Genomic DNA, 27,903 nt, shown 5'->3' with positions numbered 1-27,903 from the left:
CCGAGTGAGGCGACTCCGCTGTGACGCTGCTGGTGGGCGTGACCAATGGTAGCAGGAGAATGAGGCGGTGACGCAGTAGGTCAGAAGCCGTCAGCCCACGGCGGTGGCTGGATGTGCGGGAGTTTGGCGCTCGCTTGTCACTTCCCCCAGTCCCACCGCAAGGGGGCGCGATGCGCAGCACAGGGACTGCACTAAGGAGAAGGCGCAGCAGCAGAGGCTCCACCTGAGAATTAGTCGGGGACCCCCCTGAGCATCTCTTCCCCACCCCGGCCCAGCATGGCAGCACCCGGCCTCATCCATCGCTCCAACCCCGGGGGGGAGTCACAGAGCGCAGAGAAGGGGGAGAGGCTCCTGAATGGCTGCGTTCCGCTCTCACACCAGGTGGCCGGCCATATGTACGGCAAGGATAAAGTCGGTGAGTGAGACTACAACTCCCTGCTTTCCCTGATGCTGCTGGTGTTATAATGGTGTTAGTGGTTATGTACCTGGCTGTGACTACAACTCCCAGCATTCCCTGAAGTTGCACTTATCGTTATGGTGTAAGTGGGTATATACCTGACTGTTGGTGTCATTCCCAGCATCCCCTACTCACTTGCTGCTTTCATTATTATGGGTTTAGTGGGTATGGGCTTTCTTTTGCCTACAAGTTCTGCTTTCTTGCTTCTATGTGGCATATAACTGCTTAGGACTACAACTCCCAGCATCCCCTACTCACTTGCTGCTTTCATTATTATGGGCTTAGTGGGTATGGGCTTTGTTTTGGCTACAAGTTCTGCTTTCTTGCTTCTATGTGGCATATAACTGCTTAGGACTACAACTCCCAGCATCCCCTACTCACTTGCTGCTTTCATTATTATGGGCTTAGTGAGTATGTGCTTTGTTTTGGCTACAAGTTCTGCTTTCTTGCTATTATTTGGCATAAAACTGCTTAGGACTACAACTCCCAGCATCCCCTGCTTACTTGCTGCTTTCATTATTATGGGCTTAGTGGCTATGTGCTTTCTTTTGGCTACAAGTTCTGCTTTCTTGCTATTATTTGGCATATAACCGCTTAGGACTATAACTCCCAGCATCCCCTGCTTTCTTGCAGCTTTCATTATTATGGGCTTAGTGGGTATGTGCTCTGCTTTCTTGCTATTATTTGGCATATAACTGCTTAGGACTACAACTCCCAGCATTCTTTGCTCAATTGCTGCTCTCAGATCATTATGCTGCCAGTGGGTATTCTACCCAGTGCTGACTACAACCCCCAGCACCTTCTGCTCCCTAAGACCATTATTGTATCTGACTTTGACCGCAACTCCCAGCATTCTCTGAAGCTCTTATCTATTATCAGAGGATATTTTATGCACCAAATGGACACTTTATACTCAGGCTTTCCAACTTACCCCTAACAACCCCCCCCAGTACCTTAATGCTGAAGAGGAAGGGTGCAGGGAGTTGCTACCTATATAGGTGACACGTATCTCTTATTGTGCAGGTCCTGTAAAAGGCAAAGCTGTCAGTAGAATATATTTATTTTGGCAAAGCTTGTGCTGAATTGCCAGCTAGTATAGTGGATACTGGGTTTAGTATCAGTTGTTGGTCATATCATTGGCATCACTTCTTCCCATGAACTTTATTTTTCCCTTTTCTACACTCAGTTGACCAGTTCTTGGTAGACTGTCGAAGCTAAGAAGAATGTTTGTAGCACAGGGAATTCTGTTGGTCCCAATTGCCATTGGAAGCAGTGGCGGTCTGTCTTTTTTCTATTAAACAACACTCCAGTCGTCTAGGTCTGGCTTCTGCTGCGTAGCTTCAGGAGTCAGAACCAGCTGTGCAGATATAGAAACAACCTCTGCTTTCACCAAATGACTTCAGAACTGCTTTTAATAAACATGCATTGGGAAGTTGCTTAGGACATTTTCACCGTGCAAAAAAGTTTTTCTTTTTTTGAGCGGAGTTCCCCTTTAAAAGTCCAGAGGGTTTTATTGTTGTTCTTCAGTTTAACTTTGATCTCCTAGGGCAGTGACTGATGTGGTGATTTCCCGAGACTTGTCTGGCAAATGGCTCTTGGCAATGTAGTAGCTTCATCTTCAGGGGTTTGTTCCCTGCCACTTGGGTAGAAGTTGCCCTGTGTGCCTTGAAGCATGAATATATATATATATATATATATATTCATAACTCCTAAAATTGTAGTAACTGCCTTATTAACAGGGGTGGTTATGACCTACTAAAACTGCCCCTTTTGTACTAGTGTGGGTCCAGATCCAGTTTAGTTCTCACTATTGAGACACCTGAACAAGATGGAAGTTGGAGATTCCAAAACCATTCCATTGTTCTGACCTTATATCCAGAACTGGAACAACTGCTCCCCCCTGGATTAGAACGCAAGCAGCTTTGCTTTGGTGGGGGGGATAATGACTTGGTGCCATAGCTGACAATTGTTGGCAGAATAAATACCACGTGTGCCGTAATCCTGTGCTTCATGCCCGTTACAGTGCGCAAAGGGGTTTTGTTTTACTGCACAAAGTTGTAAGTTCCACTTCAATATAAAGTTGCAGGATACACTAGGCAGCCGCAAATATTCAGAGCTCTTGGGGTTCATAAGAAAATGGGCAGACTATAAGTCCCATGGCACACACATAGCGTTCCGGAATACGCCGGCAGAGAGACACTACGTGTGCCTTACGGAATGCGTTTCTAATACTGTATGTTCCGACCCAAGATTCACTGCATGGGATCATACTGCAGGGAATTCTATGTTGTTTGGGCTGATAAGGATTGTGTAAGGGTAAGAACCACAGAGTGAGTTACTAGCCCGCGATAGGTCCGAAAAGGCTTTCCACTAGTGACTTGTATTGTTGCTACGATTTGCCGAAGTCGCCGGAAGTTTCCTCTGAAGGCGACTTTGGCAGATCGGAGCGACGCAACAAACATATTTGTCGCAGGGCGACTAATCTCCCCGTCTGTCACTGCCCTAAGGGTAAGAACCCTCGGAGCAAGTTACTCGGTAACGATAGATCCGAAAAGGCTTTCCACTGGCGACTTGTATTGTTGCCGGTGTGAAGCCTTTTTGAAGAGGTTACTTGCCCGTGATAGCAGAGACCAGTTGTGGGCGAGTAAATTGCTCCATGGGTTCTTGCCCTAAGAGCAAAGATACACGGAGCTACAGTACTAGTAGCAGCTACTTTTTCACGGCTAGTAAACACCAGAAAATCCCCTGCCATAGACATTACAAAAAATCGCCTCTGCTTAAACACACGTAGATACAATTAGCAATAAAGTATATAAAGTGGGTTAATAATCAGCGGACGTGTTTTATGTTATTTTAACAGCCTTCCACTCGGCACGTTTAGTTTGTTTGTGCCTCCAATAATATATATTGATGGGCATTGTAAATAAAACTAATAAATATTCTTATTTTAAGAGTTAAGTAAACGTTGCATATAAACCCAGTCAGGGCAATAACATTTTATAGCAACGCTGGCTGATTAACGTTTCCTGGCCCGACAAGGTTTCATAGTGTTTGTTTGGGTCTAGTTTCCTCTTTAAAGGATCTCATGGTTCTGTTTGAAATCCGTTGTATTATATATTGTTGCCCAGGTGGAGACAATGCTCCCAGGTGCAGGAAAAGTATAAAGCTGCCCATAAACGCACCAATATTATTGTACAATATTCGGTCCCTGTATGGTGGATTGACGAGGCGACCGTTATTGCAAAAGCCTTGGATATTGGTCGTCTTGGCTTGGGCAAAGGGAAGCGTTTAGGACTGAATCGTCAGATAGGGGTAGATTTCTTATTGTTTCTACCTCCATAGTTGACGATTCAGCTCTGAACGTTAGTGGAGGGTACGAGCGATCCTATCTGCTACCAATTGCAGGAAAGATCGTAATTGTAACGTTTATGGCCACCTTTAGGCTGATGCCAGTGGAGGGGCGAAGTACCAGCTCCATGTGGCATTAGCCTTAAGGTGGCCATACATGGGCCGATTTTAGCTGCTAATATTGATCCTTTCGACCAGGGATCCCCAACCTTTTTTACTCGTGAGCCACAGTCAAATGTAAAAAGACTTGGCGAGCAACACAAACATCATAAAAGTTCATGGAGAAGCCAAATAAGGGCTGTGATTGGCTATTAGCAGCCTCTATGCACCCTATAAGCTTACAGGGGGCTTTATTTGGTAGGAAATCTTATTTTTATTCAACCAAAAGTCAGGAATTCAAAAATAACTACCTGGTTTGGGGGCACTGGGAGCAACATCTAAGGCTGGTGAGCAACATGTTGCCCCCGAGCCACTGGTTGGGACTTTAGACCGATTTGGCAGCTTATCTGCACGTGTATTGGGCAGGTTTGATTTTGATCAGAGCGGTGACTGCATCGGCTTGTTGATACAGTCCTCAAACTGATGGCGCCTTTGCTCGTCACATTAATTTGATCGTTTGGCCCTAGTGCCAAATTAGCTCTATATTGCCCACCCGTAGGTGGGCATATCGGGAGAAGATCTGCTCATTTGGCGACCTCGCCAGGCGAGCAGATCTTAATGTGCAGGGCCAGCTTTAGGCCTTGGGCACACAGGGCAGTTTGTCCACTTCTCTCAACCTGCATTTTTATGTCGGGCTGAGACGAGCAGATCCCCTTCCATCAGCTGCTCCAAGGCGGAGGCTGTAGTTTTTTAGTATAGGCAAACTGAGCAACGTATGGAAGCGAATCTGCTTCTCTCAGCCTGATGGAAAAAAGGCACGCTGAGAGAAGCAGACAAACCGCTCTGTGTGCCCTTGCCCCAAAGGTTAGATGTTGTGTCTTTTCGAGGTCATTGACTTTATTTGCTGTGCGTCAGCGAAGCTTTTTTTTATCTCTTTTGCTTTGTTTGCTAAATTCAAGCAGCTGTAAATAACCCTTTTGCATAAAGGTAAACTGACTCAGCCTATAATCTGTGCCACCGAGCAGGGCAGTACTGTGTTAAATTACCTAAGCTGGTTGTTTCCAAAATTGCACATCTTTATAATCATGCGAAATTAGTAGTTTAAGGAGTGGTTTACCTTCAGGTTAACATTTAGTATGGTATAGAATGGCCTATTCTTAGCAGTTTTATTTTGTATAGTTTTTGAATTATTGGCCTTTTACTTCTACCTCCAGCTTTTAAATAGGCAGCCAAAAAAATATTGCTCTGTGAGGCTACAATTTTATTGTTATTGTTACTTTTTATTATTTATTTTTTTCTATTTAGCCCGATACATATTCCTGTCTGTCTTTCAAATCACTGCCTGGTTGCTAGGTTAAATTGGACCCTAGCAACCAGATAACTGCTGAACAAAAAGCTAAATAATTCAAAAACGGCAAATAATACAAAGTAAACACCAATTGCAAATTGTCTCAGAATAGCATTCTCTATATCATACTAAAAGTTATTATATCCTCCCACCTCTCTACCCCACAAAGGCTTTTAAAAACAGTGTCCTCGAGGCTTGTTTGGGGTAAATAAAATGAGATCCGTCTGATAGCCTGCTCACCTTTGTACTAAAAAGCTGAATGGCACCATACCTGTGTAGCCAGTGTGTCATTAGCCTTTAGCCTTGAGGTAAAGTGACCCTGAGAGTACAAATCTATATATTGATTTTGTGTGTGATAGTATAGGATGCATAGCACACATGCCTTAAAGGGCTAGTGCAGAGCCCCCTCTGGCGCTGTAAAGGTAAGCGGAGGGGGGTGGCACCGGAGGACCCTCAGGGCAGATACACCCCTGCTGATACTGACATAATCTGTATCCTTTTTTTTATTATATGTTGTTTCTGAATTATTTAGCTTTTTGTTCAGACGCTCTTTAGTTTGGAATTTCAGCAGTTATCTGGTAACCAGGGTTCAAATTACCCTAGCAGCCAGGAAGCGGTTTGAATGTTAGACTGGAATTTGAATAGGAGAGGGCCTGAACAGAAAGTATACTAGAAAAGCATTTAAAGGAACAGTAACACCAAAAAATGAAAGTGTATAAAAGTAATAAGAATAAAATATACTGCTGCCCTGCATTGGTACAACTGGTGTGTTTGCCTCAGAAATTTATATAAACAAAGCTGCTGTTTAGCCATGGGGGCAGCCATTCAAAGGAGAAAAGCCACAGGCACATAGGACATAACAGATATCCACTATTGTATTCTATTGAGGTCATCTGTTATCTGCTATGTAACCTGTGCCTTTTTTCCAACTTTAATGGCTGCCCCCATGGCTACACAGCAGCTTATTTATATAAACTAGTAGTATTACTGTAGCAAACACACCAGTTTTACCAGTGCAGGGCAACAATACATTATATTTTAATTACTTTAAAAAACTTTCATTTTTTGCTGTTACTGTTCCTTTAACCTTTAGGGCGAAGACACATGGGGCGATTAGTCTCCTCGACTTTTAATTAACACAGTCGCGGCCACTAATCGTGCCGACATAGGACAATTGCGTCGCCGCGACAGCACCCGCACAAATTCGTTGCGCGGATTAGTCACCCAGTGTGTCTTTGCCCTTAGGGGAAGACACACTGAGCTACTAGTAGCAGCTACTTATTCATGGCTACTAAACTCCAGAAAATCCCCTGCCATAGACAACTGAGAATTGCCTTTGCTAAAACACACGTAGAGACAATTATCAGTAAATGATCAGCATTGTCTGTTTTACTAGCCATGACAGGTAGCTGACCCCCATTAATAGTAATATTTGGGTCACAAAGGCTTGGGCTGGTTGTTTACCAGTCATAAGCATTTACTGCTTCCTGTGCCCATTCAGAAGATATACCCATTGCTTATTTTAGCTAAGGCACAGATGAGACTGGTTGGCATTTTATTATAATCTGCCACCCCCCTAATGTGCCATACTGTGATAAGTACATGCAGAAGGAAAGTATTTATAATTAAGCCAATGTATGGTGTTTCATGAAATGAATGTAAATGAGGATAAGCAGGCAGATGTCTCTCACTCTATCTACCAGTTTGGCTCATTGCTTAGTGCCAGAACCCATTTAGCAGCTTTCACTAGGTGCTATATTCAGCTTCTCTGCTTTCCTTCTGTAGGTATATTGCAGCATCCAGATGGGACTGTCCTGAAACAGCTACAGCCGCCTCCGCGTGGACCAAGGGAGCTGAACTTCTATTCCATGGTAACTGTCCCCTATATTAAGCTTCTTCCTAACTGACTGTAATGTACGTTATATTATGAGCGTGCTGGCCTAATGTGTAGATTTGCCTCATGTGCAAAAGCCCTTCAAAGGCCAACTAGAGTAAAAATACATATTTACTGTCTTAAATAGTCCTGGAACTATAGCAGGGTGACTGTTACCCCAATGTTTCTATATCTGTAACCTTGTTATGGGCTAAGGGGGCCCAGCCTGAAGGCCAGTTAGGGGGGGATTTGTGGTGAGTGCTTATTTGTGCCCTGGGTACCCCTGGAACTATAGCAGGGTGACTGTTACCCCAATGTTTCTATATATCTGTAACCTTGTTATGGGCTAAGGGGGCCCAGCCTGAAGGCCAGTTAGGGGGGGATTTGGGGTGAGTGCTTATTTGTGCCCTGGGTACCCCTGGAACTATAGCAGGGTGACTGTTACCCCAATGTTTCTACATATCTGTAACCTTGTTATAGGCTAAGGGGGCCCAGCCTGAAGGCCAGTTAGGGGGGGATTTGGGGTGAGTGCTTATTTGTGCCCTGGGTACCCCTGGAACTATAGCAGGGTGACTGTTACCCCAATGTTTCTATATCTGTAACCTTGTTATGGGCTAAGGGGGCCCAGCCGGAAGGCCAGTTAGGGGGGGATTTGTGGTGAGTGCTTATTTGTGCCCTGGGTACCCCTGGAACTATAGCAGGGTGACTGTTACCCCAATGTTTCTATATCTGTAACCTTGTTATGGGCTAAGGGGGCCCAGCCTGAAGGCCAGTTAGGGGGGGATTTGGGGTGAGTGCTTATTTGTGCCCTGGGTACCCCTGGAACTATAGCAGGGTGACTGTTACCCCAATGTTTCTATATATCTGTAACCTTGTTATGGGCTAAGGGGGCCCAGCCTGAAGGCCAGTTAGGGGGGGGATTTGGGGTGAGTGCTTATTTGTGCCCTGGGTACCCCTGGAACTATAGCAGGGTGACTGTTACCCCAATGTTTCTACATATCTGTAACCTTGTTATGGGCTAAGGGGGCCCAGCCTGAAGGCCAGTTAGGGGGGGGATTTGGGGTGAGTGCTTATTTGTGCCCTGGGTACCCCTGGAACTATAGCAGGGGTGACTGTTACCCCAATGTTTCTACATATCTGTAACCTTGTTATGGGCTAAGGGGGCCCAGCCTGAAGGCCAGTTAGGGGGGGATTTGGGGTGAGTGCTTATTTGTGCCCTGGGTACCCCTGGAACTATAGCGGGGTGACTGTTACCCCAATGTTTCTATATATCTGTAACCTTGTTATGGGCTAAGGGGGCCCAGCCTGAAGGCCAGTTAGGGGGGGGATTTGGGGTGAGTGCTTATTTGTGCCCTGGGTACCCCTGGAACTATAGCAGGGTGACTGTTACCCCAATGTTTCTACATATCTGTAACCTTGTTATGGGCTAAGGGGGCCCAGCCTGAAGGCCAGTTAGGGGGGGATTTGGGGTGAGTGCTTATTTGTGCCCTGGGTACCCCTGGAACTATAGCAGGGTGACTGTTACCCCAATGTTTCTAAAGTCTCCATATAATTTACTTCCACAGACTCTGTTTTGTTTTGGTGAAAAATCCCACAAACATACATATGAGGTATTGGTTCTGTAGCCGGTACCTAGCACAATCAATAGTTCTTTAATTATTAACTGAAGTTATTGATCCACATTCTGTTTTTGTTTAACCTTAATTTTACAGTGCACAGTAAAGTCTCATATTTGACTGCCCAAGTTAATAATTCTTCTCTGATAATAACAATGCTGTGGAGCCAGATGTTTATGTAGGGAGCACTCTTACACCGGGTGGCCATACTGTTTACAGCAGTGATCTCCAACCAGTGGCTCAGAGGCGACATGTTGCTCCCCAACCCCTTGGGTGTTGCTCTCAGTGCCCCCAAACCAGGTAGTTATTTTTGAATTCCTGACTTGGGGGCAAGTTTTGGTTCTATAAAAACAAGATTTCCTACCAAATAAAGCCCCTGTAAGCTGATAGTGAGCATAGAGGCCCCTAATAGCCAATCACAGCCCTTATTTGGCTCCTCCATGAACGTTTATGGTGCTTGTGTTGCTCTCTAAGTCTTTTTACATTTGACTGTGGCTCACGAGTAAGAAAGGTTGGGGACCCCTTGTTTACAGTTTACAGCAGTCTCATACAAGTGCACATAGCACCCTTGTCGGCTATTGGACAACTCCACAGCCATTGCAAATGGGACAGTATTAGGGGGAAGTGATGGGGCCATAGATTATTAGGCCTATATGCTTTTTTTAGGGTTGCATGTTTAAGCACTACATGCTAGGCCACATCCAGCCAATGAATGGACAGAGTTCTGCCTTTTGCTCCCACACTACTTCCTGTTACAGTTAGAGCTGCATCACTTCCTGTCAGCTGATCTCTGAGGGGGCACACAGCCCATCACTAAATGGCGGCTCAAGGGAAAGGATGTAAAAGGGCAATATTTACTGATATATATATATATTCCAGTTTGGTGAGATTCTTTAATAGGTCACTTAACATAATATAAACTATCTGTTGGTTAGGGATTAATTCTGGAGGTATAGTTTTCCTTTAAAATAAGTGATTTACAGACACTATTTTACATCATCAAACCAACAGCATGATATTGAACATACGTCGTTCCTCTAGATTCGCAGGCAAATTGGCCTGCTGTTGGTTAATTAGCCCCACTATGTTAAAGGTTAAAATATTTCTTCATCCATCTCACATGTGATGACTCAACAGCCAGTAATTATTAATTCATTTGGGAAATTTTTTGAGCGAGGGTTCCTGGAACTGCACAAAGGGAAAGAAAATGGTTTCCATCTTTCGGCTCTGCAGCGGGAAGAGCTTTGGCTAATGGGTTATTATGAGAGAAGCCTATGGTTAAGTGCATCTGTGCACTCATAATTTGGTCCCCCGGGCCAACAATCAGGTCAGACGTGTTGGGCCTGCCCAATAGGATTTTCTTACCTGCCAGTTTGGAAAAGGCCACATATGGCCAGCCTAAGGGGGTGGTTAACCTTTAACCTTTAAACTAACTTTTTATGTTATAGAATAGCTAATTCTAAGCAACTTTTCAATTGGGCTTCATTTTCTTTTTTTTTTTTTTTTAATTTTCCTTCTGCCTCTTTCCAACATTCAAATGGGGGTCCAAAAAGCCAAAAAGCTATTGCTCTGTGAGGCTACAATTTCATTGTTTATTTTTTTTACTTACCTTTCTATTCAGGTCATCTCCTATTAATATTCCAGTTTCTCATTCCGTCAACTGAAAGCCTGGTTGCTAGGGTAATTTGGCTGAAATTCCAAACTGGAGAGCTGTTTCATAAAAAGATAAATAATTATAAAAAAATGCAAATAATAAGAAATGAAGACGAATTGCAAGTTGTCTCAGAATAGCACTCTCTACATCCTATTAAAAGTTAAGTTGAAGGTGAACAACCCCTTTGAGTTGTTGTGGTCAAGCCTTTCCAAGGCACTACACACACAAGAAGGGCAAGCATAACCCTAGCAGCCCAAATACCCCACCAGCCCCCCAAAGGGCAAATGCAGATCATAATTACATAACTCCTTTATGTTGGAAAGGCATATATCCACGTTTTTGTTTAAATGATTCTGTAAAGCAGTGATCCCCAACCAGTGCCTCAGGGCAACATGTTGCTCCCCAACCCCTTAGATGTTGCTCTCAGTGCCCCCAAACCAGGGAGTTATTTTTGAATTCCTGACTTGGGGGCAAGTTTTGGTTGAATAAAAACAAGATTTCCTACCAAATAAAGCCCCTGTAAGCTGATAGGGTGCATAGAGGCCCCTAATAGCCAATCTTAGCCCTTATTTGGCTCCTCCATGAACTTTTATGGTGCTTGTGTTGCTCCCCAAGTCTTTTTACATTTGACTGTGGCTCACAAGAAAGAAAGGTTGGGGAGCCCTGCTGTAAAGCATAGCTGGTACAAAGATAAGAATGGGGGTTAGGAACTGGAGAGTGGACCACTGTAAAGGGGATCTAAACAGGCCAACCTCCAATCTGCTCCACTCTGTGTCCACACTTGGTTGCCGTAGTTTTTAATGCAGGCACACAGAGGGGCATAGGCAAGTGGATCCGCTTCTCTCAGCTTGGCTGAAAGGTGCAGGGTTGAGAGAAGCAAATATACCCACTGTGTGCCCTCGCCCTTAAAGGGAAACTATACCCCCAAATAATGTAGGTCTCTATAAAAATATATTGCATAAACGACTCATATGTAAAACCCTGCTGCATCTAAATAAACCATTTTCATTAAAATGTACTTTTCTTTTTTTGCCTTTTTAAGAATTAAGGGCCTCCTAGGAGTCACAGTGCACACAAACAAGCCAAGGCACACATACATGCTAGGCCCCATCAGCCAATGAATGGGCAGAGTTCTGCCTTTTACTCCCACACTACTTCCTGTTACAGTTAGAGCTGCATCACTTTCTGTCAGCTGATCTCTGAGGGAGCACACAGCCCATCACTAAATGGCGGCTCAAGGGAAAGGATGTAAAAGGGCAATATTTACTGATATATATATTCCAGTTTGGTGAGATTCTTTAATAGGTCACTTAACATAATATAAACTGTCAGTTGGGTAAGTGTTCATTGGGGGTATAGTTTTCCTTTAAGGTGACAGGAAGGGGCCAAATGGGAGGAGCTGACATCTCTGAAGCAGTAGAACATATTCTTTATTAATACTCTACTCTAGGGATGCATCGAACCCAGGTTTTCGGGTTCGGCCGAACCCCCGAATCCAAGGGATTTGGCCGAATACCGAACCGAATATGCTAATTAGAATCCGTAAGGGGTAAACGTGAACATTTTTCACTTCCGAGTCCACGTGTACATTTAACCCTTCCAAGTCCTAATTAGCATATAGTAATTAGAATTTGGGTTCAGCCAGGACGGTGGATTTGGCCACATCCGAACCCTGCAGAAAAAAGGCCGAATCATGGCCAAATACCGAACCAAATCCTGGATTCTGTTCTTCCCTACTCTACTCATTCCCATAGATAGTTTCAAGGCTCTTCAAACAGATAATTTGGAGTCCAAACTGATCCCTACAGCTCTACTGAACATCTGCTCTACTGATATAAAGCAGAAAGGCTCCATCCAAGGCTGTTGGTTAATGTGACAGCACAGCAGCTCCACGCGCTGCCGGCTTAGTGTATCAGGTATTGCTAGTGCCATAGGGCAACCTCTGTTTTCTCTTTGTTTTTTTTCCATGGTGCCTATAAATCCTGTGCTGTTAAGGTCACAAAGAGACCATTATTTTGTTTGATCATATCAGAGAGATTCTCTTTGAAAAGTGTGATTTTCTGGAAACTGCCTTTTCTTTTCTTTCCACTCTGCAGCAGAGACGAGACTACAGAGTCGCCGGCTGCCTGTCTTTGATGTGTACCACTAAGGGGAAAAATAGGCTCAGGAGCTGTCACTTTAATATTATACAGATGTGGCTCGAGCGCGAAATGTCGCTTACTGGGTAAAGTCAATGTCAACATATTTATTTCTTTTCTTTTAATCTCGTTTTAGGTTTTTTCACCTGATTGCACTAATAGTCATCTCCTTGACCTCCAAATGCTTCTGCCAAAATATTTTGGCACCTGGTCTCCTCCAGGATCTACAAATGGTAATTTTTATTACTTGCACGTTGCATATTAAAGGGACCCCTTTTATAGAAATGGTGCTTATAGAATTCCATTAGCCACATAGGATAAATGTTTTTCATGCAGTATAAAAGGAAATTGTTTAAACATGAAATAAACCCAATAGGATTGTTTTGCCCTTAATAAGGGGTAATTATATCTTAGTTGGGATCAAGTACAGGTACTGTTTTATTATTACAGAGAAAAGAGAATCATTTAACCATTAAATAAACCCAATAGGGCTGTTCTGCCCCCAATAAGGGGTAATTATATCTTAGTTGGGATCAAGTACAGGTACTGTTTTATTATTACAGAGAAAAGGGAATCATTTAACCATGAAATAAACCCAATAGGGCTGTTCTGCCCCCAATAAGGGGTAATTATATCTTAGTTGGGATCAAGTACAGGTACTGTTTTATTATTACAGAGAAAAGGGAATCATTTAACCATGAAATAAGCCCAATAGGGCTGTTCTGCCCCCAATAAGGGGTAATTATATCTTAGTTGGGATCAAGTACAGGTACTGTTTTATTATTACAGAGAAAAGGGAATTATTTAACCATTAAATAAACCCAATAGGGCTGTTCTGCCCCCAATAAGGGGTAATTATATCTTAGTTGGGATCAACTGTCCCCCTGCTGATCTGACTGACTGCTTTGAGACTCAAATAAAATGTAACAGTAGTCGCCTTTCCCTCAGCCTGCTTCAGCCTGCATCCTCCCAATCCCACAATTCCCTGCACACGTGATGTCAATAAGGAAAGGAACATCACAGTGCAATGCATTTTGGGGTATGTAGTTCCTGCATGCTGTCTGTAAGCTGTGGAGAAGTTGTTACAATTTGTAACATCAATGTTTTAGTCCCTCCTCCCCTGCCAGGATTTCAAATGATGCTGAAAGAAAAGAACTGTTTTGCAGCTGAATTTCAGCATATAAAAATGCTATTTATTCGTACTTTATGAAGGTTCTTCAACAAATTGAAGAACCCTGCAAGGCACTGCGGGGATTGGAGTCTTAGCTGGAGGAGAGCTGACTTGTGCAAAACCTATTAGATTTTTCCTTACTTGTACACAGTTCGCCTACGCCGAGTGTCAGTAGTGCGTTGCGAATGGACTGACGCAGCGAGCTAAAAACCTAAGCTCGCCAATAAATAAAAGTGTATGAACACAAATGGCAAAGGCTGTAGGGCTCATTTACCATCAATAGTCACAGCACCAGGCACAAAAATGGCTGCAGAACTGCACTTAAATCCCTTAAATATATCACCCACACAAACACCGTGCTCCCTTTTTTTCAAAGTAGTTCGACTGCAGCGACGTTGCGCTCTTAGGGAAACCTGTTTAGTTGTTGTTGTTTTTGTGCCACCCAAGCATGCAGTTACTGCCATGCATCTACTGATGCTCCGACATACAGAATTTAGTTCTGCAAGCTGATAGCCACCAATCAAAACCCACTTCAATGGGAACTATGCTCCTGGATATCACCAGTCTATATATACATAAATGTTTTTTTCATGAAAAAATATATTTTTCTAATAATGCTGGCCATTAGCGTAATCAAAATGAAAGTTGCCGTTGTAGGTTCATGTATGGGACCTGTTATCCAGAATGCTTGGGACCAAGGGTATTCTGGATTCTTTCCGTAATTTGGATCTCCATACCTTAAGTCTACTAAAATATCAATAAAACATTAAATAAACCCAATAGGATTGTTCTGCCCCCAATAAGGTTAATTATATCTTAGTTGGGATCAAGTACAGGTACTGTTTTATTATTACAGAGAAAAGGGAATCATTTAACCATTAAATAAACCCAATAGGACTGTTCTGCCCCCAATAAGGGGTAATTATATCTTAGTTGGGATCAAGTACAGGTACTGTTTTATTATTACAGAGAAAAGGGAATCATTTAACCATTAAATAAACCCAATAGGGCTGTTCTGCCCCCAATAAGGGGTAATTATATCTTAGTTGGGATCAAGTACAGGTACTGTTTTATTATTACAGAGAAAAGGGAATCATTTAACCATGAAATAAACCCAATAGGGCTGTTCTGCCCCCAATAAGGGGTAATTATATCTTAGTTGGGATCAAGTACAGGTACTGTTTTATTATTACAGAGAAAAGGGAATCATTTAACCATGAAATAAACCCAATAGGACTGTTCTGCCCCCAATAAGGGGTAATTATATCTTAGTTAGGATCAATTACAAGATACTGTTTTATTATTACAGAGAAAAAGGAAATCTATTTTAAAATTCTGAATTATTTGATTAAAATGGAGTCTATGGGAGATGGGCTTTCCGAAATTCGGCGTTTTCTGGATAACGGGTTTCCGGATAAGGGATCCCATACCTGTACAGGTATGGGATCTGTTATCCAGAAACCCGTTATCCAGAAAGCTCTGAATTACGGGAAGGCCATGTTTAAACAAGTTAAAAATTTTTGCAGTACTCTTTAACCCTTCTTTATCCTTATTTACATAAGCAAATTAGGAATTGGGCAAATCTTTTACAAAGGATTCGGGGTTCAGCCGAATCCGAAAATAGTGGATTTGGTGCATCCCTAGTTAGTCTTTGTGGGTGTTGCGCCAGTGCGGTGCCAGGGAGAGTCAGGGAGAGTGGGGCAGTGAGCACCCCGTCTGATTGCCGACAGCCCACACATTGTGATATCCTCTTTTTATTCTGTTTATTTATGGCAGATCTCTATTTAAAACTGGAAGATATAACCCGGAAGTTTAACAAGCCATGCATCATGGATATTAAAATAGGCCAAAAAAGCTACGATCCATTTGCTTCAGCTGAGAAGATCCAGCAGCAGGTCAGCAAGTACCCTCTGATGGAAGAGATCGGCTTCCTGGTACTCGGCATGAGGGTAAGTCCCCAGGGTCCGATATCTGTTTATTGAAAGGAACCTGTGATGCGAACACTGATATTTGTAAAGCTGATCTCCACAAGATGTGGAACCGCTGCATGTCCCCCAGCAGCCCCCCTTCTTGGATCGTGGCAGCTTGTCAGTGGCACTGCACATGCTCAGTGTGCTCTGGGCTGCTGTTGGGAAGCTGAGCTTAGGGGTCATTGAAAACCAATAGAACATAAAACACCATCATAGAAGCTGATGCTGCTGGTCTGATTATATAAGTCTGATGCTAATTGGTCTGGTTTCTGATCTGCCATGTTAATCTGAATTAATTACTAATCAGCCTTACATTATATATGTACATTATATAGTGAGTGGGTCCCTAAGCTTAGGTAAATAGTGGGTTCATATTTAATTTTTTTTTTTTTTACGTTTTAAGTAGTAAGTAGGAGATAGCAAGTGACTGGCCATTTTACTTTAGGCAGTGGGATTGAATTATGTGCCATTCTGTCCCCAGGCAAGCACAGAGACTAAAATTAATGTTATTTTTTTTATAACTAGAATCTCCCTGCTGGCTCACTATTTGCTTGATAATGTTGTTGCCCTATTGAATACAGGTGGTTATCCCTTGTTTGGAAATCTCATTCTGCTTCATTTTCATGCAGCAACAGCCATTAACAAGCATCCAGTTTGTTACTGGAACCCAAATAGCAAAGCCCCTGTGTATGTTACAACTTGGTGTAAAGTCATAAGCATCATAATCAGTATCTGTATAGCATAATAGTACAATGGTCAGCACCTATAACTAGGGCTGTGGTTATATTCTGTCATGTGGAACAGAGTATCTGTATAAAAGCCAGTGTATTTGTATGTATGGAGGATGTGTGTGTATTTGTATGCAGTGATTGCTTTAGGCTTGCAGGAACAGGCTATTTGTGATGCAGTGTTAGTCTTTGCAAAGCAAAAATAGAAAAATATTTGTTTATTTTGTTTTTGTAAGTGTGTGGGTGCCAGTGTATGCAAAATGTTTGGTACCACTGCATCCAAGAACGCTTGCTAGAATGCAGCATTTTGGAGGTCCCCATTGGCTCATAAATAGGGGTACTAGTGCTATAGTTCCAGGGGTACCCAGGGCACAAAAAAGCACTCACCCCAAATCCCCCCTAACTGGCCTTCAGGCTGGGCCCCCTTAGCCCATAACAAGGTTACAGATATATAGATACATTGGGGTAACAGTCACCCTGCTATAGTTCCAGGGGTACCCAGGGCACAAATAAGCACTCACCCCAAATCCCCCCCTAACTGGCCTTCAGGCTGGGCCCCCTTAGCCCATAACAAGGTTACAGATATATAGAAACATTGGGGTAACAGTCACCCCGCTATAGTTCCAGGGGTACCCAGGGCACAAATAAGCACTCACCCCAAATCCCCCCCCTAACTGGCCTTCAGGCTGGGCCCCCTTAGCTCATAACAAGGTTACAGATATATAGAAACATTGGGGTAACAGTCACCCTGCTATAGTTCCAGGGGTACCCAGGGCACAAATAAGCACTCACCCCAAATCCCCCCCTAACTGGCCTTCAGGCTGGGCCCCCTTAGCTCATAACAAGGTTACAGATATATAGAAACATTGGGGTAACAGTCACCCTGCTATAGTTCCAGGGGTACCCAGGGCACAAATAAGCACTCACCCCAAATCCCCCCCTAACTGGCCTTCAGGCTGGGCCCCCTTAGCCCATAACAAGGTTACAGATATATAGAAACATTGGGGTAACAGTCACCCCGCTATAGTTCCAGGGGTACCCAGGGCACAAATAAGCACTCACCCCAAATATCTTGTTTGCCTATGAATGCTCAGTACAGTCTTAAAGGAGAAGGAAAGTCATTTTGGCATTTTACTGCCAATAGATTCGCCACATTAGTGCCACCTAGAACAATATATTTATTCTGCAGGAAGCATAAACCGCTCTAGAAGCTTTTTCCTTTGCTTAAGACAGCAGCTGCCGTTTTAAGTAGCATCCTTCTGCAGTTCTAGCTGTTATAGCTCAGATTGCACATTCCTAAGGGAGGGGGGAGGGAGTTCTTAGCATTCTTGTAGGAGGGGGGAGCAGGAGAGAGGAGAGAACTGCGCAGACTCTGACCCCAGGAGTTAAGGATTTTTCTGAGAGTCCAATACCAGAACAACATGTTTACAAAAAAGGACACAATAAATCCTGTGTTTCTTTTGATAGAGGACTCTATGTGAGTGCTTATGGCTGTATTTACATAGACCTTTATGATAAAGCTTACTTAGTTTTTACCTTTCCTTCTCCTTTAAGGGAACTTGCCCAAAATGGGGGTAACTATGTGCTACAGGACCTCTTTCTACATAATTACTGCATAATTAACCGCTTATTATAGATGCAGAATAGCTAACGAGGAGCTGTTTTCATTAGCAGTGACAGTGCATTTGCATATGTTTATTACAAAACGCCGTGTCCATTGTAAACTATTCTGTATTTCTTGAGCTGCTCTTGCACATTACTGGAGACTCAATAGCGCCTAAATGTCGCCTGCTATATTATAGTCAAATTATCGCAGTATAAATGCCTCCGCGCTGGACTCGGTACAGTCAGCGAGCGGAATTTTTCCATAGCCATCTGCTAAGTGAGCCTGCCCAGTGCCAACGGGTCTGGAATTACAGCCTTGCCTGGCACCGAATTGGCATAAACGTCTCTAATGGAGATTATCGGCCATTATCCATCACACAAAGCCCTTGCACCTACTGTTCAAAATCCTGATTTGGGTATTGGATTCAAGTCAGGCACAATAAGCCTGCAGGGAACTAATTCTCTTTGCAGCAAATATCAGAATTTTCTGTGGTTGGGAATGATTTTGTCAAGACGCCCCCCCCCCCTTTTCCTCGGTTACACGGTGAGAAGAAATAAAATCTGTCCGCTTTCTTGTTAGAAGAGCTTATATGCTTTTATTTGCTTAAAGCAACAGTAACACCAAAAACATGAAAGTTTTGCAAAGTGATTAAAATATAATGTACTGTTGCCCGGCACTGGTTAAACTGGTGTGTTTGTTTTTTTTTCCCCCAAAACCCAGTTAATAGAGCTTCTCCAGCAGACTCCTGCATTGTAATCTGTTTTTCAAAAACACAGATTTTTTTATATTTAATTTTGAAATTTCCCATGGGGCTAGCCATATTCTTCATTTCCCAAGGTGCCACAGCCATGTGACCTGTGCTCTGATAAATTTCAGTCACACTTTACTGCTGCGCTGCAAGTTGGAGTGATATCACTCCCCCCTCCCAGCAGCCGATCAGCAGAACAATGGGAAGGGAGCAAGATAGCAGCTCCCAGTAGGTATCAGAATAGCACTCAATAGTAAGAAATCCAAGTCCGGCTTGGGACTCCTCCAGTTACATGGGAGTAGGAGAAACAATAGGTTAGCTGAAAGCAGTTCTAATGTGTAGCGCTGGCTGAAAGCTCAGACTCAGACACAAGGCACTGAGATGGCGCCTACACACCAATATTACAGCTACAAATACATTTGTTGGTTCAAGAATACAAGTTTAAATGGCAGAGGGAATTATTTGCTATGTAAACAGAGTAGCGTAGAAATAAAAGTACCCCATAAAAATCATGATAATATCCCTTTAAATGTTAAATAAACCCAATAGGACTGTTCTGCCCCAATAAGGGGTAATTATTTCTTAGTTGGGATCAAGTACAGGTACTGTTTTATTATTACAGAGAAAAGGGAATCATTTAACCATGAAATAAACCCAATAGGGCTGTTCTGCCCCAATAAGGGGTAATTATATCTTAGTTGGGATCAAGTACAGGTATTGTTTTATTATTACAGAGAAAAGGGAATCATTTAACCATGAAATAAACCCAATAGGGCTGTTCTGCCCCAATAAGGGGTAATTATATCTTAGTTGGGATCAAGTACAGGTATTGTTTTATTATTACAGAGAAAAGGGAATCATTTAACCATGAAATAAACCCAATAGGGCTGTTCTGCCCCAATAAGGGGTAATTATATCTTAGTTGGGATCAAGTACAGGTACTGTTTTATTATTACAGAGAAAAGGGAATCATTTAACCATGAAATAAACCCAATAGGGCTGTTCTGCCCCAATAAGGGGTAATTATATCTTAGTTGGGATCAAGTACAGGTACTGTTTTATTATTACAGAGAAAAGGGAATCATTTAACCATGAAATAAATCCAATAGGACTGTTCTGCCCCAATAAGGGGTAATTATATCTTCGTTGGGATCAATTACAAGGCAGTGTTTTATTGTTACAGAGAAAAATGTTACATTTCATTAAAATAATGTACATACCTGTACTAACAGTGGTATAAATGGGGCAATGCTTTTTGTAAAACGCCATTTTCATTCATAGTAAATATTCGACATGCAATCCTATACATAATTCTCATAGAAAAACTTTATGTTGTGTAAATGAGTAAATTCCTGTGCCGGATTAATACAAAGTGTGTTATACCGTATGGACGTATAGTATTTAAGCTCACTGGATCCATCTAAGCTGCTGTTAATTCCTTAGCGTTTTGCTGTATGTCATGCCCCAGAGCATCCCCATTTGCTTTTACTGTTCAGTTGCTTAAATTGCCATTTCCTTCTGTTTTGTCAAGTGTTTTGTTTTTGTGTGGGCCATCCCTTTAAACGGCCTCTGTTCCACGGGCTACTCATAAGAGCTTATCACCCCTCTTGTCTGGCCCTTAGCGCTGTTATGGAAAGTGGCGAGTCACAATTGTTGCCTTTGTAGCATGTTACAAATAGCTCTCATAGTAACTATGGACACTCCTAGGAAGGTGCCACACGGCTTATCTGTGAATGCAGCGTCCTCCACACATGCCGAAGCCCAGCCGGTAACAAATGGCTCTTTGTGTGCCATGCCAAAGGTTAGATCATCTATCTTAGCATTTTATGACTCATGAACTAACATAGCCATTGTTCTGCCTGTTACAAAGCAACTACCCCCGATAATGTTTTTATTCCAGCAGGAAATATTTCAATATTTGTAGTTCATAGGTGAACGGAGTCATATTTTCTTTATAAATCGTTGACTTGCCATTTTGACTCATAATGGCAAATTTAAGATTTATCCCAAAAGATCAAGTTGAAAAATAACTCTAATGTTGGAACTGCAACTCCCAGTTGTACATTAACTCGGCAGCTTTTAGATGCTGAATTGTCATTGGAGTGTTTTTTTTTTGCTCGGCTTGCACTGAACTTTCCCTCGATTTGTGCAGAGGTGGCATTTGTTTACTTTGTGCTTATAGGCTCTGCACCAAACTATTTTATCTAAGGCAATCTGTTACAGTTCTAGGGTTTCAAGCCCCTTCATAAAATGTATTTAATGAAAAGCAATGTGCTGTGATGTCCCGAAGTCGCCCGAAGTTTCCTCTCAAGACAACTTTGGGCGACTTCGGGACATTGCAGCAGTGTGTATGCCACCCCCCGGTGATTTACATTCTAGGCGGTGAGATGGCATTGCGGGAAAATTAGTTGCCTGCGACAACAAAGATTTGTCGCGGGTCGACTAATCTCCCTGTGTACCACTGCCCTTAAGACTAATGACGAGGCGTAGGGCGGATATTTTCGGCAAACGGAAAAACGCTTGCCGAAAATTTTGCCCTATGCCTCCTACTTGTGCCTGAACCCGAATGAATGAGATATGCTCGGGTGCAGGCACATGTAGCGTAAGTACGCATAAAAACGCGAGTGGTTGAAAGTCTCACGTTTTTATGTGTATTTTGACCACATGTGCCTGCACCCGAGCGTATTCCATTCATGTGGGTGCAGGCACATGTAGAAGGTGTAGGGTGGAATTTTTTAGCAAGTGCTTTTCCGCTTGCTGAAAATATCCGCCCGACGCCTCTTCTGGCATTAGCCTTAGGTAGCCATACCAGGGCAGATTTAAGCTGCCGATTCAGGTCCTTCAGACTGATTTGGCAGCTTATCTGCCCATGTAAGCGGCCCTACAATGGGCCTACCCAACAGATACCTGGCTGAAAACCCCCCACCCATCAAGTCGAGGAGCCCATTGGCTCATTGATGCAGTCCTTACTCTGACAGCTCGTTTTCCTGTCACTGTAGTGTGATTATTTGGCCCTAGGACAATATTGTCTACCTTAGGTGGGCATATCGGGGAGAAAAAATGTTCACATTAGCATTTTTTTAAATGTGGGCTTGCATTAGTACTTATACACTTATATATATTATAGTGGGCATAGACTCTATTTTTGGGCATGTAAGGTGGTCATTAACATTTAAGGTGGTCATCACTGCTCTGATCTCCATTCCAACCCCATTTCAAACTGAAGTCATGGTTGAGGTCCTTGTTCAACATTGGCACCTAACAAATGGTTGTTGCGCACTTTCCTCTGAGTAAGATCCCTGAAGGCCCATGTTGATGAGGTTTTATGTTTGAGGATATAAAGACGTTCCCAGTTCCTTTTGAAAGGTTATGTTGAACTATGCTGGACCAGATAAAGGGCTTTATGAAGGTGTGGGTGTTAGACAGTTATGTCTAAGCCTACGCCTATGCCGCCTTTCCCTGAAAGCAAACATTTCCTTAGAACAATAAAGAGATTAAAATAAACTGTAAAGCTTTAGGCACGTAATCCTTAATATACACCCGACTTGAGTGGCAGTCTCCTTAGTCTTATGCATCAAAAAAGGGGGTAGATATTTGATTATCCCTTGACTGAACTTGTATGTGGCTGTGATCCTGACATAGACCTAAGCTTAGATAAACATTCTGGTATTAGTGCTGCCTTGGCCTTTCAGTACAGCTTATGCCTTGTGAATCCCATAAGGACATGGGTGTGAGAAAATAGCATTTATCTTGGAATGAGACTTAAATCATACTACTGTACTGACCTTTATTTCTCCTAACATGGTTTGGATTTGAGCAACCAATCACAATGAGCCTTTAAATGATTTTACAGGTTTGCAACGAACCCCTTTTTTTTTTTTACTCGTAAGTCAGATTTAGATGTAAAAAGTGTTGGGAAGCCACACAAGCATGAAGAAAGCACCTTGTGAATGCAAAATAATGGCTGTGATTGGCTATTTGTAGTCCCTATATGGATCGTCAGCCTACAGGAGCCTTTGTATGGCAGTACACCTGGTTTTTATGCAACCTAAACTTTACTCCAAGCCAGAGATTTAAAACAATGGGCACCTTCTTTGAGGCCACTGGGAGCAACATCCAAGGGGGTGGTGAGCAACATGTTGCCCCGGAGCCACTGGTTGGGGATCACTGGCTTAGGGGATGTCAAAGGGTTCAGAAAAGACCCCTAAGCTGTGTCTCAAAATAAGTGCATTCATGTGATCGGGCATGTAAGCTCAATGCTTTGGCAACACAAATTTTCTTGTAGCGTTCATAAGAGTCTGGTTAGTCTCTGAAGGTGGCCATACACGTAGCAATTTCGATCTTTCTAGCGAAAGATTGTTCCCACCCTCCACTGACGTTCAGGGCTGAATTGCCAGATATGGAGGTAGAAACAATAGAAATGCTACCTCGTTCTGACGATTCAGCCCTGAAGGTATTTTGCTCGGGCGTCTTCAATTGCGCCCGATCAAAATCTTTTATCCTGGCCGATCACCGACTTGACTGATATCCGCAGCCTTTTGCAGTATCGGTCACCTCGTTGAGCCACCATACACGCACCGAATATCGTATGAAACGAGGTTTTGTACAATATCATCAGTGCGTGTATGGCCAGCTTTAGAGTGGGGTCCATTTTTATAGATGTGCCCCCTGGTGCAACCAAAAACTCAACTGAGAATTATTGTTTCCAGTGCTTATTGGCAGGCACCGCTGAGGGGTCTGTTCCAAACCCTTTCATCAGATGATCATGCTATGGAAAAGTAGATGAAGGTGTCCTGTTGGTTTCTAATGAGGACAACATTGGTAAGTGTATGGCACATCTCCATGGTTGCTGCTTGTAGGCTTTACCAGTTGCAGTGCCATATTGGTTGTCCGCGGTGAGACCCAACTGGCAGTCACGGTGGAAAGTATTCTGGTGTGACGGTTACCCACTAGCAATCTTTGGATTTGTTTTTTTTCCACAAAGAATTAGACAATTCATCAGAATTTGCCAATGTAAAGAGAACATTGGCACAGACCAGGACTGTATAAATACTCACAACAGCCACTTATTGTAAGGCGAGACTTTTAGCAGATTATTATTTATAAGCTACACAAGAGCAGATCCGGTTTGGTGCTTAAGCAGGATGCTGATATTTGCTTAATAAAGGTTTGGTACACTTAATACTTTGTTTTTGTTTTTAATACCTTCTAAGAGGAGCTTTTATAAAATCATAATGCGGACTTGTTTCTAAGGCTATCAGCCACAGCAACGTGATAGCAGCATTTATATTTCCAAGTCTGAGCGAATTTGTATAGAAAGTGAAATATGTTGATATTCCAGTAACCAGCCAGCAGCGTATGTGCTGAAACCGCACCGTTACCTCCCAGGCAACTGTTCTGAATATCATAATAATTCATGGCCTTATGTTGTAAATGCTTTATTCTCCTTGTTAGGATGTAAATTGTCCTTCCGTGAATTTGTTTTAAAAGTTTCCCCTCCTAGCAAGACATTTACGTATTTATGAAAACAGCCAGAACGCTAGAAAAATAATATGCTTTATAAAATTTATGGAGGGAGACTGTTATTAGAATCCCGCCGCTATACCCTCATTCACAGTATCCAGAACAATAGGCCCTCTCTTTGAGCAAAACCGTATTCTCGCTGATATCTTTCCATTTTTTTTGTGTGTATGATGAAAATTGATATGAAATAGCCAGTTGAGATGAATTCAGAAATAAATTGCATGCTTGTCTTTTCCCTGTAGGTCTATAACGTCCTTTCCGACAGCTACGAAACTCAAAACCAGCACTATGGGAGGAGCTTGACAAAAGAGACGGTAAAAGAAGGTGGGTTGTGTTACTGATGTGGAACAGGGAATTATGTATTTTATCATGCCCTGTGTTGCATCCATATGCAGAATATTTTATTGCTAATGAAACTTGTACCACAAATGGGTAGAATTTTACTAATGCTGCAGAATAGGAAGAGATATTTTACAAAAGGTGGAAATGTAGAGGCCATCAGAGTTCTTCAGTAGAGTAATAAGGGGTTGCTGGTAAGATCCCCTAGGACCATTTCGGCAACCTACATGTCAGACCAAATCTGGCTGATCCGATTGTCAATCTGGGTGCTAATGATTGGATCATATGAGGGGCCGACAGACCTGTTAAGGTCCCCATATGCGGGCCGATTCTAGCTGCCGATACGGGTCCCTTAGACCGATTCGGCAGCTAAACGGCCCGTGTATGGGCACTACCGATGGGCCTGTCCTACCGATATCTGGCCTGAAATTGGCCAGATATTGATCGGGCAGGTTAAAAAATCTAGTTGGATTGGGGACCAACTTTGCCTATACCCGTCACTCTAATTCGATTGTTTGGCTCCAGGGCCAAATGATCAAATTAGCCTGGATTCTCCTGCTATCGCCCACCCGTAGGTGGGGGGATATCGGGAGCGCCAAGCGAGCGGATCTGAAAGTGTATGGGGACCTTAAGACCAGGAGCTCATCAATGTATCAGTGTGGTCCTCATCAGATGTCGATTTGGTCTGGAAGGGCCAAGTCAACAGTTTGGCCACCATAGCATTCTGATTTAGTTCTCCAGAATGCACAGCATAACTGTTGTTCTATCCTTCTCATAACCCTCAATGTTTAAATATAAAGGTTCCGTTTTGTAATTCAGATTTGTAGCTGTTGAAAGGTTATGTAGAGACCATTCTAGAGCTCTTACAATACTCACACCTTTTTGTTTCAATGATTGTTGCTTCCTCAGTGGTTCTTCTCTTGTAGATCAGAGAAGCGCCAATTATTGTGCCCCACATGTTGCAGAACATAAGTGTAGTTGTCTTTTTGCAACATCTGTAGGCTTTTGAGGTTGCCTGTTCCTGCAGCTTAATGTAATTATGGCCACTAATGGGTTTTATTTATTTTTGCAGGGGTGTCGAAATTTTTTCATAATGGGGCTCGCCTTAGAAACGACGCCGTGTCCGAATGCATACGGAAAGTTCAGAACATCTTGCAGTGGTTCGAGTTTCAGGAAAATTATCATTTTTATGCAAGCTCCTTGCTCTTTGTCTACGAAGGCTCCTCTCTACACACCACGAAGCGACTGATCGACGGGACTGTGGTCGAGAAGAGGGCTGTTCCAAAAGGACAGTTCACAGACGGTGAGTGTAACAACAACATTCCCATGTTTAGCTCGGTAAGGAACGGAGAGACTGAAGAAGCTGTAGAAAAAGACATGGCCGAAATCTGTGCACTTCAACGAAAGCCGTGTTCCAAGAGGCACCACAGCCAAGTGTCTCAGGAGGGGGAGAGTACAGACCAAGGCACCCTGAGAAGTCTCAATGACCTTTCCCACGAACACCTAAACGGAAACCTTGTATCCAAACTGGAAAACATACATTGCCATATTCCCACCGACCCCAAGGAAGGCCCTCAGGTGGATGTACGGATGATCGACTTCGCTCACGTGTTCCCCAGTAACGGAAAAGACGAGGGTTACATTTACGGACTCAAAAGCTTGATTTCAGTGTTGCAAAGTATTTTGCACGACTGAATACTTACCTTTTACATTTTTAGTCGGGGGGGGGGGGGCAATGACCTGATAATCATGGACGATAACGCCGTTCAGAATATTTGCACTTGTAATTGTGGTATACTGGGTTTTTAATCGTAAATTCCGAAATATATTCTAACCCCCCCCCTTTTTTTTTTTTTTGATCTTTGGTGGAAGGGTTTTAACTTTTATAATATTACTCAGGAAAATTGAACTGGTTCGTGTCCTTCTGGAAAAGCAGTATGGCCCGGAAGTTGGAACGGATAGTGGCTTTGGGCTGATGATTGAAACCAAGAGGAAAGTTGGGATTAATAATGACGCTATGGGGGGGATCTCTGCCTTTCTGACACATAAGATAAATCGGTGTTTGGGACCACTCTTCTAACTGAAGACAATATCGGTGATCAGAAGTACCGCGTATAGTTTACCACTTGGAATGAGCTGTTTCTGTCTTTCCCCGGGGGAAATAAGCTGTGCCTTCATTCATTTTATTTATATTTGTAAAGGAAAAGAAATCTCTCATTTCACTGCACCATAGAGATATATATATATAGGTGTCACACTCTGTAAGGGTTTGCTAACCTAGTAGCTGCTGGAGAAATCTGGGAAGCACAGTAGTTGCTGGAATGACCCCCAGATTAACCATCTCTGCTTTGCTGACGATAGTGTTCTTGTAATGAAATTGACCGTATTTATACTGAGCCATTAGGAACCACTGTACTTTTCATTTGGGTTTCTTCCTACTGTTTACAAGACTTCTAATGTTACTGGAATATAATTCAATAGTTTTGCATTTGTCTGTAATATATAGCTATATGAGTATCCATGCAAGGGGACCTAAAGCCACTTTTTTTGGTTGGTTAGTTGGCTCCCACTCTTCCCCAGCTCTTTACCAGGCTTGTCCAGGTTTCTTGTGTCCACCATCAAGGAGCCTACAGGCCCCCACAACATGCCGAAAACTGGTGCCAGGGGTGCATAATTTAGGGTGAAGACACACTAAGCTTCTAGTAGCAGCTGCTTGTTGTGGCTACTAAAACAGACAATGCTGATCATTTACTGATAATTGTCTTTACATGTGTTTTAGCAGAGGCAATTCTCAGCATTGTCTATGGCAGGGTATTTTCTGGCATTTACTAGCTGCTACTAGTAGCTCAGTGTGTCTTCATCGTAAAGGGGCCACTACCACTGAGAGCCATATTCAAACCCCCTCTCTGATATCAGACCTCACTGTTGTGCCACTTTCCTTTCTAGTTTTCTTTTTAATGATCAGCCAGGGTACTTGATATGCCAGGGCCTATTTTGAACCCCAGACCGGACCTGATTCCACATGATTTCAACTACTGGGGTTTATAGGAGGTTAATTTTGGGTGTGGCTTGCCGCAGAGCAAGCCAAGCCAGTAAGCCCATCATAGAAACTTGGTGAAATAAATAATATATACTACAGTATCTTGTAGAATGAAGTCTAAAACAACTGGACTTTTCTGAGTTTTTTCCTTTCAAGGAAAAAACTCAGAAAAGTCCAGTTGTTTTAGACTTAATTCTACTAGATACTGTATATCATGACTTGGATGAATGAGAATCTTCATAGAA

The 27,903-nt window shown here is 42.9% G+C and overlaps 1 protein-coding gene across 1 annotated transcript; it reads left to right on the top strand.

Annotated features, from left to right (window-relative positions):
* The first annotated feature begins 50 nt into the window (after positions 1 to 50).
* On the top strand, positions 51 to 27,343 carry ipmk (inositol polyphosphate multikinase). Its single transcript, XM_002937105.5, has 6 exons — positions 51 to 415; positions 7,038 to 7,123; positions 12,670 to 12,766; positions 15,481 to 15,653; positions 24,522 to 24,603; positions 25,691 to 27,343. Exons 1-6 carry the CDS (start codon positions 277 to 279, stop codon positions 26,311 to 26,313), a joined length of 1,200 nt encoding a protein of 399 aa, XP_002937151.3. The 5' UTR covers positions 51 to 276; the 3' UTR covers positions 26,314 to 27,343.
* The last annotated feature ends 560 nt before the right edge of the window (positions 27,344 to 27,903 follow it).

This window comes from Xenopus tropicalis, chromosome 7, assembly GCF_000004195.4.
Source record: "Xenopus tropicalis strain Nigerian chromosome 7, UCB_Xtro_10.0, whole genome shotgun sequence".
NCBI lineage: Eukaryota > Metazoa > Chordata > Amphibia > Anura > Pipidae > Xenopus > Xenopus tropicalis.
This window is presented reverse-complemented; position numbering and strand designations above follow the sequence as displayed.

Bases quoted from the DNA above. Each gene is read 5' to 3' on its own strand.
- ipmk (XM_002937105.5), top strand. From the start codon at position 277: ATGGCAGCACCCGGCCTCATCCATCGCTCCAACCCCGGGGGGGAGTCA. The intron at 416-7,037 runs GTGAGTGAGACT...TTCCTTCTGTAG, and splicing joins GTACGGCAAGGATAAAGTCG to GTATATTGCAGCATCCAGAT. The intron at 15,654-24,521 runs GTAAGTCCCCAG...TTTTCCCTGTAG, and splicing joins TCCTGGTACTCGGCATGAGG to GTCTATAACGTCCTTTCCGA.